Source organism: Eptesicus fuscus, chromosome 7, assembly GCF_027574615.1.
Source record: "Eptesicus fuscus isolate TK198812 chromosome 7, DD_ASM_mEF_20220401, whole genome shotgun sequence".
Taxonomy (NCBI): Eukaryota; Metazoa; Chordata; class Mammalia; order Chiroptera; family Vespertilionidae; genus Eptesicus; species Eptesicus fuscus.
Window position 1 is genome coordinate 23,043,452 of NC_072479.1, and position 15,967 is coordinate 23,059,418.

The following is a 15,967-nucleotide window of genomic DNA, read 5'->3' on the forward strand; positions in this document are numbered from 1 at the left end:
TTTGCATTTTCTTGAAATTATTCTGTTTATGTTTTATGAGACCTTTAGATGAACATGACAGTTGGCTGAGAGAATGACATTTAATTTTTGCCACAGCGTACAGAAGTAAAGAGCTTTGTAATAAAAATGTTTTCACTCTAGATGCCTCCCTTGCAGCAGGACTCAGATTTTGGTTAAAAGCTATGACATTTGGGCTAGTTAAGTATGTATCGCTCTCCCATTCCATAGGGAATGTACTGGGCTGTCCTTGCTCACCAGTCCACTTGCACTTCGTCAGAGAGCAGAGCATTCACATGCCACACCACAAGATCCCACAATGACATAACTCCATTCAGAGACTGGCGTGACTGGGCTGGGTCTCCCCCCTCCAGCTCTTGTATCACTAGGAATCTGGCAGCCAGCTCCGTCCTGACAGAGTTTACAGCATATATTAGTGGATTCTTGTCCATACTGCGTCTGCTTTAAGAATTAACGAAAGCAGAGTCAAGACAGTAAGGTAAGTGCTGTTTTAACTATAGCACTGGGGACGCTGACTGCTTGGGACAGTGTTTATTGTAATAGGAACAGAAAAAGTTCTAGAGCAACTTTGCCAATTGCTATTCAGCAGCAAATCCATACTTTTGAGCATTTACTCTCACACTTTTCTTAATATGTTTTCCATGACTTATGGATTTAAGACAAAGTTTTTACAATATATGCTGTGTTGCTTGACAAAGGAAGTTATAAAAAGTTTCAGGGTTGGAATGAGAAAATATTTAAACTAGACAGGAAAAATGTTTGGCAATGAAAATATTTGTTATTTTATGTTAATGAGTGATGCATGTTAGTATTTTTACAATGAATTTTGCAGCAAAGAAAGGTCATTTCAAGCAGTATTAAAAATATTTTTGCCATACATATATTGCTATAGTTTGTTACAATTTGCCATAAATATTTTATGATGTTATAAAATGTGAGCTTAAGGACATATACCCTCTTTTGGATTACTTATTTCTATTTTGTTAATTTTCAAGATTTGTTTTTTGGATGTATGTTTTAAAATGGATATGTTTTGAAGAAATTCTGGGAAACATTTATTTGAAAAAAAAACAACACATTTCCTCCATAACCACAGGTATTTGCAAAAACTTGGAGGAAAGTAAATAAAGTGCACTTTTGCTTCATAGTGGAGTCCTTATATAGCTACAAACACTCTTTGGATTCATTCTGCCAAAAAATATGAAAGCATGTTTTTCACTACTATTCAATACATTATAGTTACCATGTCTATTTTAGTATATACTGAAATAAAATAAACTCAAAGCTTATTAATAAAGCAAGACAAATCTTTACATTAACATACTATACCTTATATTGCAATATTAATTGTGCTCATTGCCAAGCCTTGTCAACTAAATTAAGTGACTCCATAATTATCTTGGGGAATAAGTTAGTTAAAGATCTAGTTACAAATTACATTGGGTTAGCTATTAGAGTTTCTAACACCTTTTTTAGTGTTTCATCTGCTAAATTAAAGTGCCTTGTAATTTCAAGTTAAAGCAAAGGTGTTTAAACTTCCTAATACTAAAAATCCTACTTATCCCAAACTCCCTAGATCCAAAAGCTTATACCATACTTCTCACAGGAAGATCTATTGCCTTATGGCATGTAGATCCTGCTTCACATTAAGGATTTCCCTCTCAGAGTTATCAACTTCTCCTCAGCCATAGCTTTCACTCTAGGAAAGTTCAGCTCTTGTATGCTATTGTCCTTTACCTAAATTTCTGACCTTGTACTCTCCAAACAGTGAAAATATACTTTATTGAGCCTCACCTTAGAAACATATTCTTACTAGATCATTATTACAAACTGTTTTTAATTTATATTCTCAATTTTATCCATTCTTCCATGGCTCCTAATGCCACTGTAAAATACAGACTCTGCTCAATGCCCAGATCTCTCCAACTTCCACTCTGTAAGAGCATTAATAGCCAAGTAAGTGAACCATGCCTTCTTAAATTTTGGCATGAAGAAGGTAGAGAACTTGTGAGTCATTGACAGAAAGGAAAACTTTAATTCAAAACTTGGAAAAGAATATCGTTTTTCTATTCAGTTGGATCTCTTTCTAGGTTTAAAAAATCTTTAGAAATTGTGACATTTCTCTGATTAATAAACATTGGTTTTACTAAAACTTATATACTAAATAGCAATTTCAGAGCCCAGTTCTGTAATATGCCTGAAAGTATGGAATGCTAAACAAAAGTTGAAATAATATCCATGCACACCCAACTAAGAATTCTGTTACCTTCCCTCAGAACCAACAACAATAACCAGACATTTTTAAAGGAATGTACTCCCCCCTCCCACATCCCCCTGCCTTGCCACCCTCCATCTCTGGCCACACAAGTTAAGAACAGCTTTCCTTCAAGCAAAACCACAGATTGCTCATGTTCCCAGGAAGGGTCTTCTTAATGAGACAGTTTAATGATGTTGAATGCTAGGGTAAAAGGTACAGTTTACAATTGTCTCCTCATCTTCATATTTTGTGGTTTTGAAGGATGTTCTGGGGTAGTGTTTTAGCATGGTGGTCAATGGGCACTACCCAGACACCTCTTACAGGAAATCATTGAAGTAAGGAAGGACCTGGAGAGATTGACTGGATAGGTTAGGCCTGGCTTTCCCAGTAGGGGGCGCATGTGTATGTAGTCTAACCCTAAACTGTTCACCACCTCACAAGTGGTACACATACATCTTAAACCTAATGCTTAAATAAAAATTAAAAATACATCCTTAGATGCATTAAAAACACACACACACACACACACAAAACAATAAAATACACATTTTTCTAATGAATTTAACATTGTAAATTGAATATGCTTTCGCTTAACATATACTATTTTATACTGTGTTTCCACTTTACTTAGGATTCAAAGCATTCGCTAAAAATGAATCTTGGTGCATTTACTCTGATATTGGCACTAATCAGTGGCGCCAGCAGCCACTACTATGATGATTACGATTTTCCACTATCAATGTATGGGCAGTCATCTCCAAACTGCGCCCCAGAATGTAACTGCCCCGCGAGCTATCCCTCGGCCATGTACTGCGATGAGCTGAAATTGAAGAGTGTGCCAATGGTGCCTCCTGGAATCAAGTACCTTTACCTGAGGAACAACCAGATTGACCACATTGATGAAAAGGCCTTTGAAAATGTAACCGATCTACAGTGGCTCATTCTAGATCATAACCTTCTAGAAAATTCTAAGATAAAAGGAAGAATTTTCTCTAAACTAAAACAACTGAAGAAGCTGCATATAAATTACAACAACCTGACACAATCTGTGGGCCCACTTCCCAAATCTCTGGAGGACCTGCAGCTTTCTAACAACAAGATCACAAAGCTCGGCTCTTTTGAAGGACTGGTAAACCTGACCTTCATCCACCTTCAGCACAATCAGCTGAAAGATGATATATCAGCTGCTTTTAAAGGTCTTAAGTCACTCGAGTACCTTGACTTGAGCTTCAATCAGATGACCAAACTGCCTTCTGATCTCCCAACATCTCTTTTAACTCTCTACTTAGACAACAATAAGATCAGCAACATTCCTGATGAATATTTCAAGCGTTTTAAGGGACTGCAGTATCTGCGTTTATCTCATAATGAATTGGCCGATAGTGGAATACCTGGAAATTCTTTTAATGTATCATCTCTGCTTGAGCTGGATCTCTCCTACAATAAGCTAAAAAACATACCCACTGTCAATGAAAACCTTGAAAACTATTACCTGGAGGTCAACCAACTTGAAAGTAAGTAGAAAGCTGTGCTTGTGTTTGATGGATGTATCCGCATGTTTTTAAACACGTAAGCTGTGCAACACCGATATTGATTGCATCTGGCTCCACTTAAAAAATTAATTAAAATGCCAAGAAAACATCCCCTAATTTAAATATAGAAAATTGTAGCTTTGTTATTTATCCAATATCTGGCCTTTCTTTGGAGTGTCCAGATAAGAAACCATTAGGATCATAGAATTTAATCATTAACATCTTCAAATTTAATATTCTGGGCTAATTAATCCTGCTATGTCATCGCTTGATATTTATCTACTATTTGCCTCCTCCATGACTTAGGTTTGTCTCCTACATTTATTTCTTGGTAAGATCTAGCTGAAGGCGGAGCAAATGAGTGCAGACCAGGCATGGCTAGCAGAGGCTTTCAAGCCTCCCTCCTGCTTCTCCCCAGAGCAGCCCTTATATCCTCATGGTCTTCTCTGACATCTTTACTTGGGGCTCAATATGGTATTCTGCAATCATGACCATCATCTATCTCTGTTATCCCTGTTATGGTGGTGTGGCTTCTCAATGTTCTTATGAGACTGTGAGGAAGATTAAGGAGGGAAGGTACATGATAAGGATTTGGAACATTTTAAATATAGTATTACAGCGCTCCTCTTCTTATAAACAGTCCTCCACCCCATTTGATTTTTTCCACAGTTTCTCCTTCCTTTCTCTTGCTGACATAGTTTATTTTCCATTTATTTTCTGGGTGGGAGTTTGACCTGATCCACTTGGACTGTCTATGCCCTCTTCTTGTCTTCTGGGGCATTTTTCAATTTGAGCAATACAGATATTGGTGGGAAATGTACATTTACCATCCCCCACCTCTCTCTTTAACAGAGCTTGGCAGAAGAGAAACCAATGGTCTTGGACAAACTTGCTAAAAGAAAAATCAAGTGGGAAACACTGATTCACACATAAACAATTGTATCTGCTAAATAATCTATTTAAATTGAGCATCTTTATGCCATGAAAGTTGGTTGTCTTGTCATACTGGATAAAAGTATTGATATTCCTATTAGAAAAATTGCACTGTGCCTTGTTAATATAATACTTTGTGATTCTACAAGTTTCCTGTAACTCCTAGGATGGTTATGATGTTCTCATGAAGGAGACCATGATTGCCAACTCTAAAATGCCACATGCTTTTTTTTATATCCAGGAACCTTGCTTATCATACAATACACAGTCAAGCTATCAGAGCTGGACCCTTACAATTGTTTCTAGTAAAAAACTCACTATCTGGCAATGTAGGATCCCACATTATAAACATTTATGGTTAAGAAGATGGCTACTTAGACAGGCCAACATGCTAATGGGGTTTAATATGTTTGAGGCTGTTTGAGGGCTGAAGAAATCCTGTTAGACACGGTGGGTGGAGATTAGCATCAGGAGCAGGGTCACCTCATTCTCTGAGGTAAGAAAGGGAAGAGATACAGAAGCAGGAGAATTTGGATACAGAAGCAGGGGTAAAGATCAGGCCTCATGATGTGAGTGAGAGAAGGAAGAGCCAATGTGGGAGATGGGAAAGGTGGTCTATGGGCGAAATGCTGATAGGCACTCAGTGCAAAGCTGAGATAGAAACCACAGTGCCCAGCATATATGGTCATTGGGAAATGAATAGTGTCCTTCCTTCCTTCCTTAACCTGGACATGTAGGTATATACATTGCAGGTGTTGTTGTCGTTTGTCTTTGCATGCATGTCTTTGATTTAGTTTATTGTGCCTTGTAATAATTATGTATACCAATTGTCTACATTTTCTTAGTTAAAAGACCCCCTTTATGTTTCTCTACTATTAGGAAATCTATAGCCAAAACTATTTCTCATATTTCAGACTTGCAAGTCTAAGACACTAGCTTAATCACAGACCTTTCTATGGTGACATAATTTGAAACACACACACACAAAAACAAAAACAAAACAAAAAAAACAACAAACTCATAATTATTAGTATATATTACGTGCTAATACTCTGTGAGGTGCTTTGCATATCTTAATTAATTTAATATTCATGCAACACAGTGTGATGGATATATTATGTCTAACAAGAAGATCACATCAATATTCCAAAATCACCCATTTGGTAAATGGCAAAAGCTGAAAATTAATATAGGCCTAAGGCCATGTTTTGTCCCCTTGTTCCATACTTCCTTAGTGGTAGGTACCATAACAAAGATCTCTGCAATTTGACTAATGACTTATTTAAGACAGCATCATAGAGATAAGGAGCAGAGTGTGTTTGGGCTTCCACTGAAGTCGCTGTTGACTAGAATTTGAGAATAAAAGAAAATATCAAGACAAAGGACCAGATAAGGTTAATCTGAAATAGACTTGAGCAAACATGGACGGCTTCTATGTACACACATAAACCATGCAATCTAGTAACAATCTTCGTTTTCATTAAAAACTAACGCAGTTTTTCTCTTGCGGCAGCTTTCTAACCACAGGAAAGGACGTGGCTCAGATGGTGGTCAGTCCATGACTTGGATTTGCCTTGGCGTTTTGAATCTGTCATGATGTGTGCCAGTTGGAAAACTCTTTAGAGGTCTTCTAGTCAACCCCTCTCATTTCCAGATGCATAAGCTCAGGATGCTTATATTGGCGAGATGATTCATACAACAGCACAATTTTACAGATCTTCAGTCTAAACATATTTTAAAATTCTTAGATAATATTATGCACTAAGTCTTTCTAATCCAAGAACTTACAATAAATATCGTTCTTTGAAAAATTTAATTGACTGTCCTGACCCACCACAGTTATTTTACTAAATATTTTTGTATCATTTGGTAGTCTGAAATATTTTGTTAGTAATTTTGAATTCAAAGATCCACCAAATAAGTAATTTTTTTAAAAAAATGGAAGAAATCCTATTAGATATTATTATAGACTTAGAAAAAAAATTTAATGACTATTTTAAGCCATGTAATAAAAAAGAAAAAAATTATTAAAATATTTTATTCTTTATTTTCCAGAGCTTGAAGTAAAGAGCTTCTGTAAGATCCTGGGACCATTGTCCTACTCCAAGATCAAGCATTTGCGCTTGGATGGCAACCGTAATATCACCCATACTAATCTGCCACCTAATATGTATGAATGTCTACGTGTAGCAAATGAAATCACTGTTAATTAATTTCAATTATATTGAGGTGTATCCTGGAGCAACATCTTATGCTTATATTTTTTTGTGTTGGTTTTCGTAGTGTCCATTTTTGTTGTTTATTACTTCCATGAATTTTAAATTCTGAGAAAAAATGTTTTGTAAACATTTTACTACTTTTTTACAAAGAAAAGATGAAAAGCAGGCCTATTTCATCACAAGTACAGACACATGCTCACACATATACAACAAACAATGCTTTATTTGTAAATTTAGTGTTTTTTACATCTCTACTGTCAAATGATGTGCAAAGCCTTTTACTGTTTGCGTGGAAGTCAACCGAGTTTTCTAATTTCTAAATCTTAACTTAATGTGCCCAAAAGTATGGAATACATAAATATGGATGTTTACTGTCTTTAATAAAATTATCTTAATATGCTCAAATTTGTTTAGCTGAAAAGCAGGCGGTAAATTTTGAGACCAATGATTTTGTGAAATACTAAACAAAATTCATGAAACCACATACATTTAAAGCAGAAGTTTTAGTATTAAGGATTTATTTAGTTACCTAGAAAAACTTTCTAGAATTATTTTTCACTTTAAATCATATGTATGTTTCTTTTTTTATTATTTGCATGTTATGTTTAACAAGCTAATAGTAAAATAAAACATAGCAAATGGCATCACTGTGTTTGACTTCTTATAAAATTCATCTCTCATATATAATATACAGTCATGCACCATATAATAATATTTCAGTGAATGATGGATCACATATACAATGATGGTCTTATAAGATTATAATGAAGCTGAAAATGTCCTATTGCCTAGTGATGTCATAGCCATTATAACATCATAGCACAACACATTACTCCTGTGTTTGAGGTGATACTTGTGTAAACAAATCTACCACAATGCCAGTCATATAAAAGTATAGACACACAATTATGTGTAGTAGATACTTGGTAATTATGATAAATAGGTTATTGGTTTATGTATTTATCATGCTATACTTCTTATCATTATTTCAGGATGTATTCTTTTTTACTTATTAAACAAAAAGTTTCCTGTAAAAGAGAATACCATGTTATGGCAGCCTCCTACATTTCCTGTTTATGTCTCTTGATTGCATAGTTTTCTCTTGTGTTAGATTTAATCTCATGCTGTTTTATAACTTTAGTGGAGCCTAAATGTACAGTGTGAATAAAGTCTATAGCAGTATACAGTGAGGTCCTAGGGCTTCACATCCACTCACCGTTCATTCACTGACTCACCCAGAGCAACTTTCAGTTCTACAAACTCCATTAATGGTAAGTGCCCTGTACAAGTGTATCATGTTTTATCTTTTGTACCGTATTATTTTTACTGTTCCTTTTATACGTTTAAATACACAAATACTTACCATTGAATTACAGTTGCCTAAAGTATTAAATACAATAATTTGCTGTACAGGTGTATACCCTAGGAGCAGGAGGCTATACCATGTAGTCTAGGTGTGTAGCAGGCTATACCATATAGGTTTGTGTAAGTGCGCTCCATAATGTTCACACAATGTCAATATTTCCTAAAGGCGAATTTCTCAGAACATATCCTCATTAAGTGGTGCATGACTGTATTAGAATAAAATTCAAAAAAACATCTCTAATCTGCATTATATTACTCATGTTAAATGGAATTTCCCACTAAATAAATTATCTGCTTCTAACATCCACTTACAAAGAGTTTTAAACAGCCTTACATTATGTGTCCAGATCCCAATTCTAATTCATGAAGTGAAGGTGTTCCCCACCACCACCAAACAATTCTCTGGACGTCAAGTGGATATCCTACAATTCAACTCAATTTTGACACTATCATTCTGGAGACAGTGTCAGATTCTACTGGTTAAGACTGTATCCATTCTTCAGATGCCAGTAGCAACCCCAGGTCCTTAACTATACTTCTAAACAACTGGCTATAAAGTAGAGGTTCCCAACACCTGCTCCTGGTGATTATTTATAGACTAGCTCACAGAACTCAGGAAACTTGCTTACTCTCTAGATTACCAATCTATAGTAATAAAAGCATAATATGCTAATTAGACTGGATGACATTCTGGAAGAAGCTGGGGCTGTGAGGGAAGCCCTGGTCTCAGGTGCCAGAGGGAAGCCAGTGCCGGCAGCCAGGTGAAGGAAGGCCTACTCTTGCATGAATTTTATGCGTCGGGCCTCTAGTCTATATGTATAAAAGGCTAATATGCTAGTGTCCTTCCCTCCTTCTGGGTAATGACGTCACATAGCAACCCCCAGCTTCCTTTCCCTAGCGATGACTAGCCTCCTTACAGTTTCTTCAGCCCAGGAACACTTTAGCCAGGTGGAAACACTTTACACTGCAAACAAATGTCTGTGAAGCATTTTCCCATGCCTCATCTCATTTGATCCTCACAGAAGTCCTGGGGTAGGTAAATAGGAGATTCAGTGGAATCCCATTTTCTTTCCATTAGCCAAAAAACAGAGATTTAGAAAGTTTAGAAACTTGACACAACTGAAAAGAAGTAATGACTTAAGGTTTTCTCACTGCACAGAATATAGTCAAATACTGCTGCAGTTAAATATTTTACCCTTTGTTCTCCCTGCGTGATCTTACCTTATAATAGACAAATATGCAAATTGACCGCACCTTCGCTACACCCAAGCCACGCCCACCAACCAAGCCATGCCCACCAACCACTCCCACCAGGAAACCGTTGCAGGGACGCTGGGGTGTGGCGGAGCCCAAGGCCGGGAAAGCCTCGGGGGGAGGCTTTCCCAGCCTTGGGCACCAGCAGGGAGCCTGCACGGATCGCAGGAAACCACAGGGGGTCGGCTCCTGCGATCCTTAGCAGGGATGTTGGGTGCGGCCGAGCCCAAGGCCACAGCCCGGGGCCAAGCCCCGACCGAAAGAAGGCAGAAGGCGGTGGCCACAGCCAAGGCCGAGGTCCCCAGTGCCAGCAGAAAACTGGTGCAGGCAGCCAGGTGAATGAAGGTCTATTGCACGAATCTTCGTGCAAACGGGCTACTAGTCTATAATAATAATCTGTTTCATGTTGATATTTACTGCTGTGTTGCTGACAATTACCTGAAAGAGAAGTCGGGATGCTTCACTGGGCTGGAAAAAGTTTAGCTAAATCAGAAAGCAGGAGGCTTGGCTCCACTCAAGGCTACAAAGTTTCAATTATAGAAGATAAATAAATCCCAGATACCAGGACCTTGGCTTGGGTCGCCGGGGAGCATGGCCGGCCCACAAACCACCACAGGCCCCTCGCCTAGGCCGCCCCACGCCCCAAGGGAATCCCCACCCTGATCTGAGACACCCTTCAGGACAAACCAGCTGGCCCCCATCCATGTACCAGGCCTCTATCCTATCTAATAAAAGAGTAATATGCAAATTGACCATCACTCCAACACACAAGATGGCTGCCCCCATGTGGTCAAAGATCCTGCCCCCATGTGGACACAAGATGGCCACCACAAGATGGCCAGCTGGGGAGGGCAGTTGGGAGGGACCAGGCCTGCAAGGGAGGGTAGTTGTGGGTGATCAGGCCAGCAGAGGAGTGCAGTTGGGAGGGACCAGGCCTGCAAGGGAAAGCAGTTGGGGGTGATCAAGCCTGCAGGAGAGGGCAGTTAGGGGTGACCAGGCTGGCAGAGGAGGGAAGTTGGGGGCAACCAGGCCTGCAGGGAAGGGCAGTTGTGGGGGACCCAGGTCTTCCAGGGAGAGCAGTTTGAGGGGGGGGAACCAGGCCTGAAGGGGAGGGCAGTTAGAGGTGAACAGGCCTGCAGGGGAGGGCAGTTAGGGGTGACCAGGCCTGAAGGAGAGGGCAGTTAGGGGCAAACAGGCTGGCAGGGGAGCAGTTAGGCATCAATCAGGCTGTCAGGGGAGTGGATAGGGGGTGATCAGGCTAGCAGGCAGAAGCAGTTAGGGGCAATCAGGAAGGCAGGCAGGCGAGCAGTTGAGAACCAGCAGTCCTGGATTGTGAGATGCATGTCCGACTGCCCATTTAGGCCCAATCCTATTGGGATCGGGCCTAAATGGACAGTCAGACATCCTTCGAAGGGTTCCAAATTGGAGAGGGTGCAGGGTGGGCTGAGGGACAACCCCCCTGTGCACGAATTTTGTGCACCAGACCTCTAGTTTATTAAGTAATTGGCTGTTGGCAATTGAACTCAATTTTTAACCCCTCTCCCCTCCCAGAGGTGGTGGTATAGGGGACAGAAAGTTCCAACCCTCTATTCACATTGTTGGTTCTCCTGACAACCAGCTACTATCCTTAGGCTACTTTCCAAAAGTTATCTCATTAACATGAAAATATATTTCTTTATCACTCTTATCCCAGAAAACTCCAAGGTGTGAGCAAGGAAATGGGACCAAAGTTAAAATTATATGAAAATTACATTTTGAACATCTGATATCACAGTGTTTAAATCTCACAGCTGGCTTGGATATTTGTTATTATTCTCATTCCTGTTGGTTTTATGATTATGTGCAATAATAAGAAGTAGTAAGATCTTGGCAATCACTGTTTGACTGTTAAGCAAAAATAATGGATAGCTCTCAGGATTAAAAACATTGAATGTAAGTAAAAGTTTTAGAAAATGAGACTTTAAAAAATATATTTATCTTGCCCAGCTGATGTGGCTCAGTGATTTAGCATCGGCCTATGAAACAGGATGTCATGACTCAATTCCTGATCAGGGCACATGCCCGGTTGAGGGCTTGATCCCCAGTGGGGGGTATACAGGAGGCAGCCAATTGATGATTCTCTCTCATCATTGATGTTTCTATCTCTTTCTCCCTCTCCCTTCCTCTCTGAAATCAATAATATCCTATATAATAAAAACCTAATACGTGTCTGGTTGACTGGTCAGCCGTTCAACTAATCAAAACGTAATATGCTAATGATATGCTAAGGCCGCTCAACCACTCTCTATGACATGCACTGACCACCAAGGGGCAGACTCTCCCACCAGTAAGTTAGCTTGCTGCTGGGGTCCGGCCCAATCAGGACTGAGCAAGATGGTTTGGACATGCCCTGGAGCCCTCCCTTGGTCCCTCCCTGGCTGGCCAATCTCCTGCGTCCCTTCCCGGCCCCGATAATGCACTGGTGGGGTCACTTGGTCTGGCGTGTGCCCTCTCGTAATCCGGGACCTGGGCGGATGTCAGAGAGCCAGTTTTGGCCCGATCCCACAGGCCAGGCTGAGTGACCCCACTGGTGCATGAATTCATTCATTGGGCCTTTAGTATATGTATATAATATGCATGTATACATACATATAAATTTATCTTGCAGCCAATACATTTGTAACATAAGGTTAGAGTTTATAATTCAGTAATGATAGCTTTCTGTATTATGAATACCCATGATTCTATATCAAAGAAATAATAGGTAATATGATTTATAAAAATAACTTCTGCTTTATTAATAATAAAGTATATGTTGGGAACCATGTGCAATAAAAAATATACTCATTTCATATGGTCTCAGATGTATCTAAAACAAAGAAAACATCTCCAAAGCATGTGTTTTAACAGAACATTTTTAGTGAATTCTGTTACTGTTAGAGTAGCCTGTCATCAAAGGCCCGTCATCAATTAAGACCGAGTTGACTGGCAGAGGTGTGAGATGTATTTTACATTGGGTACACTATCCTTTTGTCTCCTGGATAAACACTTGCATAAAGCAATAATGCACATGGGTTTTCTTCTTTCCTAAATCATATTCACTGGAGACTTAACTGTAAACCCTGATTTTGGATCTACAAATGGAAAAAAAAAAGTCCCTCTTTAGTCTCAACACTGCATTTGAAAATCAGGGCTAGATCATACCTTTATGGTGAAGGAGACCCATGATGTACTGGGCTTTGAGGTTTGTGAAGAATTATGCCCTAATAAGTACAAACAATACAGAAGGATGATAAACTACTAATGAGCCAGATGAATGTTGATTTCTTAGTTAAAGGTTCTCCAACTGGTAATAGCTGTTTTTAAAATACTGGAGAGGTTAAAAGGTTGGTTTTACAAAGAACTATATATATATATATATATATATATTTTTATTATTATATTTTTTTTTTTTTTTGCTTGTAATCTTTAAGTTTTGGGTTCCTTTTTCTTTGTCTTCTTTCTAGAGCTATAATTTTATCATAGCGATAGCCTTAAGTTTTAGCTTGGATTTTGCAACCATTATAAATACTTGCTTAACACTTTACTCACAAGTAAATGAAAATTCTCATTTTATTTAGAGTGAAGGACCAGAACTGAAAATGTATATAATAATAAAAGTTAACAGACGTGCCATAAGTATATGAAATATATATTTTAAATATTTAGTTAGTTACATTTATTTATTCACTCATTAATGCCATAGCTTTTGTTTCCTAATAAGGTATAGGAAGTTGAACACACCATAGGGAGGGAGAGTAGAAATTTAAGCAACATAAAATGAGTGAGGTCACTCCCCCTGCACCTTTATCGCACTTGGAGAGCCCCAAGATTCCACTTCTGCTATATAGTGGCTCCTCTCTCACATTTTGATTGGCCGAAATAGTATCACCTACTTGTGTGTCTTATTTCCTTAAAATGTGCCTGTTGTTCTATAAAAGAGAATACATTCCATGTTTTAAAAATATCCAACAGGGCATGTGCTGGGGGATGGGAACAGCCAGAGAGATGTCAACTGGGAAAAGGAGACATATGTAATACTTTCAACAATAAAGAGTTAAAAAAAAATAAAAACATCCGAGAATCTTAGCTACCCTACTTATGAATTTTGTCTAAACAAACAAGACAAAACAAAATGCTCTCTATTCTCACTGCCATTTCTTTAAGATTTGTTCCATTTTCATCTAGATTTCTGAAGACTCTCATGTTTTTCCTAGCTGTGTCACCCACAATGAGTTACCAGAGTGAGTTTTCCTATATGTAACTGCTCCTTTATTATGTACCTGTTTAAAACTATTCCATGATACCCCATCATTTTCAGGATGTGATTTAGGCTCCTCAATGCAGCATGTGAGGGCCAGGATACCAACAGCCTTTGGAAGCCCAGCTCTTGGTCACCTCTAGATAGAGTCTCATCTCTTATCAGGTCTTGCCAGGTCCCACATGCACCATATTACATTCTCTTGTCACTGCAACCTTACTTACCACATTGCAACTGGATTTGCTCTGTTCTGTATGGCGCTTCTTTCCTTTCTTCATGGAATATCTGTCTCTTCCACTTAGAAGCACCTACACATCTTTCAAGACTCAACCTGTCCCGTTTGTCACAAATACTTCTGAACCTACTCAGATAGAATGATTACCCTCTATCATAAAAATATATTTTATCATAAAATAGTATCCTATAGCATAAAATAACATTTTATCATAAAGATAAAACTTATTTGTCAAAGTTTTAAATTAGAATTATCAACTCTCTCTGTCTCCATCTGTAACTTTTCCATTAATTTATTAAACAAGTATTTATTGATCCTCTACTATTCTCCAGGCATGGCTTAGGTATTAGAGATTCAGTAGTGAGCAAGACTAATAAACTCCTCCCTTACCAAAGATGGCCTTCATAATGAATATATTGGGTGAATATTAGCAAAAGATCTAGTATATTTTTAATATCAGACAAAATATACTTTAAGAGAAAATGTATCATTTTTGCAATGAAAAGATTTACAGTATCACAACCTAAAGTATAATATAACAGGATAAAATTTATATATATATTTATAACTAATGAAATAGTATCAAAATATACATAGAAAATTAATAATCCTCGGCAGATACTGAAAAATTTTAATAAAATTGTGGTATATTCAAAACATTCCTTTAAGTTATTAATAGTCAAGCATATTTATAAATCAACAAAAATAGAAAATATAAGAACTACAGAATGTTTAACCTTAATTTAATGGACAGATATATATTCTCTATTGAGAAACCAGAGGATTAACATCATTGTCAAGTTTAAATAGGGCACTCATAAAAATTAAGTTCATACTTGGCTACAAAGCCAAATTTTTTCAACAAATTTCAAAAAATAGGTAGCTTATATGTCCCATTTACAATTCAAAAATATATCAGAAGTTTAAAAAAGACAATTCATATATATTTGGAAATTTAAAAAAATATTTCTGAAACATTTATGGGTCAAGGAAGACATCTAAATAGAGAGCTAAAAAATAGTGAAAGTACAAATAATGCTGAAAATATTGCATATAAAAATGAATTTAATTCAGTGATATAAGTAACTCCAATATAATTTATAGCTTTCATTCCTGTTTAAGAACTGGAGATTAATGTAAAAAAATTTGAATTTAAATAAGAATTATTTCCTTTAAATTATGTAATATAGAAAAGATGTTCATTATCACTATTTCTTTCCAACAGTTTATTAGCAGAATTTGCCAACATAATAGAAAAAGAAAAGAAATGCATTAAGAATTTAAAAATGAGAATAAAACTCTAAATTAAAGCTAATCATATGATTTTCTACATAAAAAATGAAAAATATTTTACTGGTATGTTATTAGAAATCATGAGAGAAGTCATTTATTTACCTACTAGAGGCCCGGTGCACGAAATTTGTGCATGAGGGGTGTGTGTCCCTCAGCCCAGCCTGCACCCTCTTCAATCTGGGACCCCTTGAGGGATGTCCGACTGCCCGTTTAGGCCCGATCCTAAACGGGCAGTCAGACATCCCTCTCACAATCCAGGACTGCTGGCTCCCAACTGCTCACCTGCCTGCCTGCCTGATTGCCCCTAAGCGCTTCTGCCTGCGAGCGTGATCACTCCCTAACCACTCCCCTGACAGCTTGATTGATGCCTAACTGCTCCCCTGCCAGCCTGTTTGCCCCTAACTGCCCTCCCCTGCAGGCCTGGTCACCCCTAACTGCCCTCCCCTGCAGGCCTGGTCCCTCCCAACTGCCCTCCCCTGCTGGCCATCTTGTGGCGGCCATCTTGTGTCCACATGGGGGCAGCCATCTTTGACCACATGGGAACAGCGATCTTGTGTCTTTGAGTGATAGTCAATTTGCATA

General features: G+C 38.2%; 1 protein-coding gene across 2 annotated transcripts; it reads left to right on the plus strand.

The window, feature by feature from the left end:
* Nucleotides 1-353: 353 nt before the first annotated feature.
* LUM (lumican) lies at nucleotides 354-7,603 on the plus strand. 2 transcript variants are annotated; one of them, XM_008143773.3, is made up of 3 exons: nucleotides 354-496; nucleotides 2,907-3,789; nucleotides 6,796-7,603. In XM_008143773.3, the coding sequence occupies exons 2-3, from the start codon at nucleotides 2,928-2,930 to the stop codon at nucleotides 6,951-6,953; spliced, it is 1,020 nt and encodes a 339-aa protein (XP_008141995.1). In that variant the 5' UTR covers nucleotides 354-496; nucleotides 2,907-2,927; the 3' UTR covers nucleotides 6,954-7,603. The 2 variants fall into 2 exon arrangements, with proteins under 2 accessions (XP_008141995.1, XP_054574776.1); XM_054718801.1 differs by lacking the exon at nucleotides 354-496 and adding an exon at nucleotides 1,936-1,974.
* The last annotated feature ends 8,364 nt before the right edge of the window (nucleotides 7,604-15,967 follow it).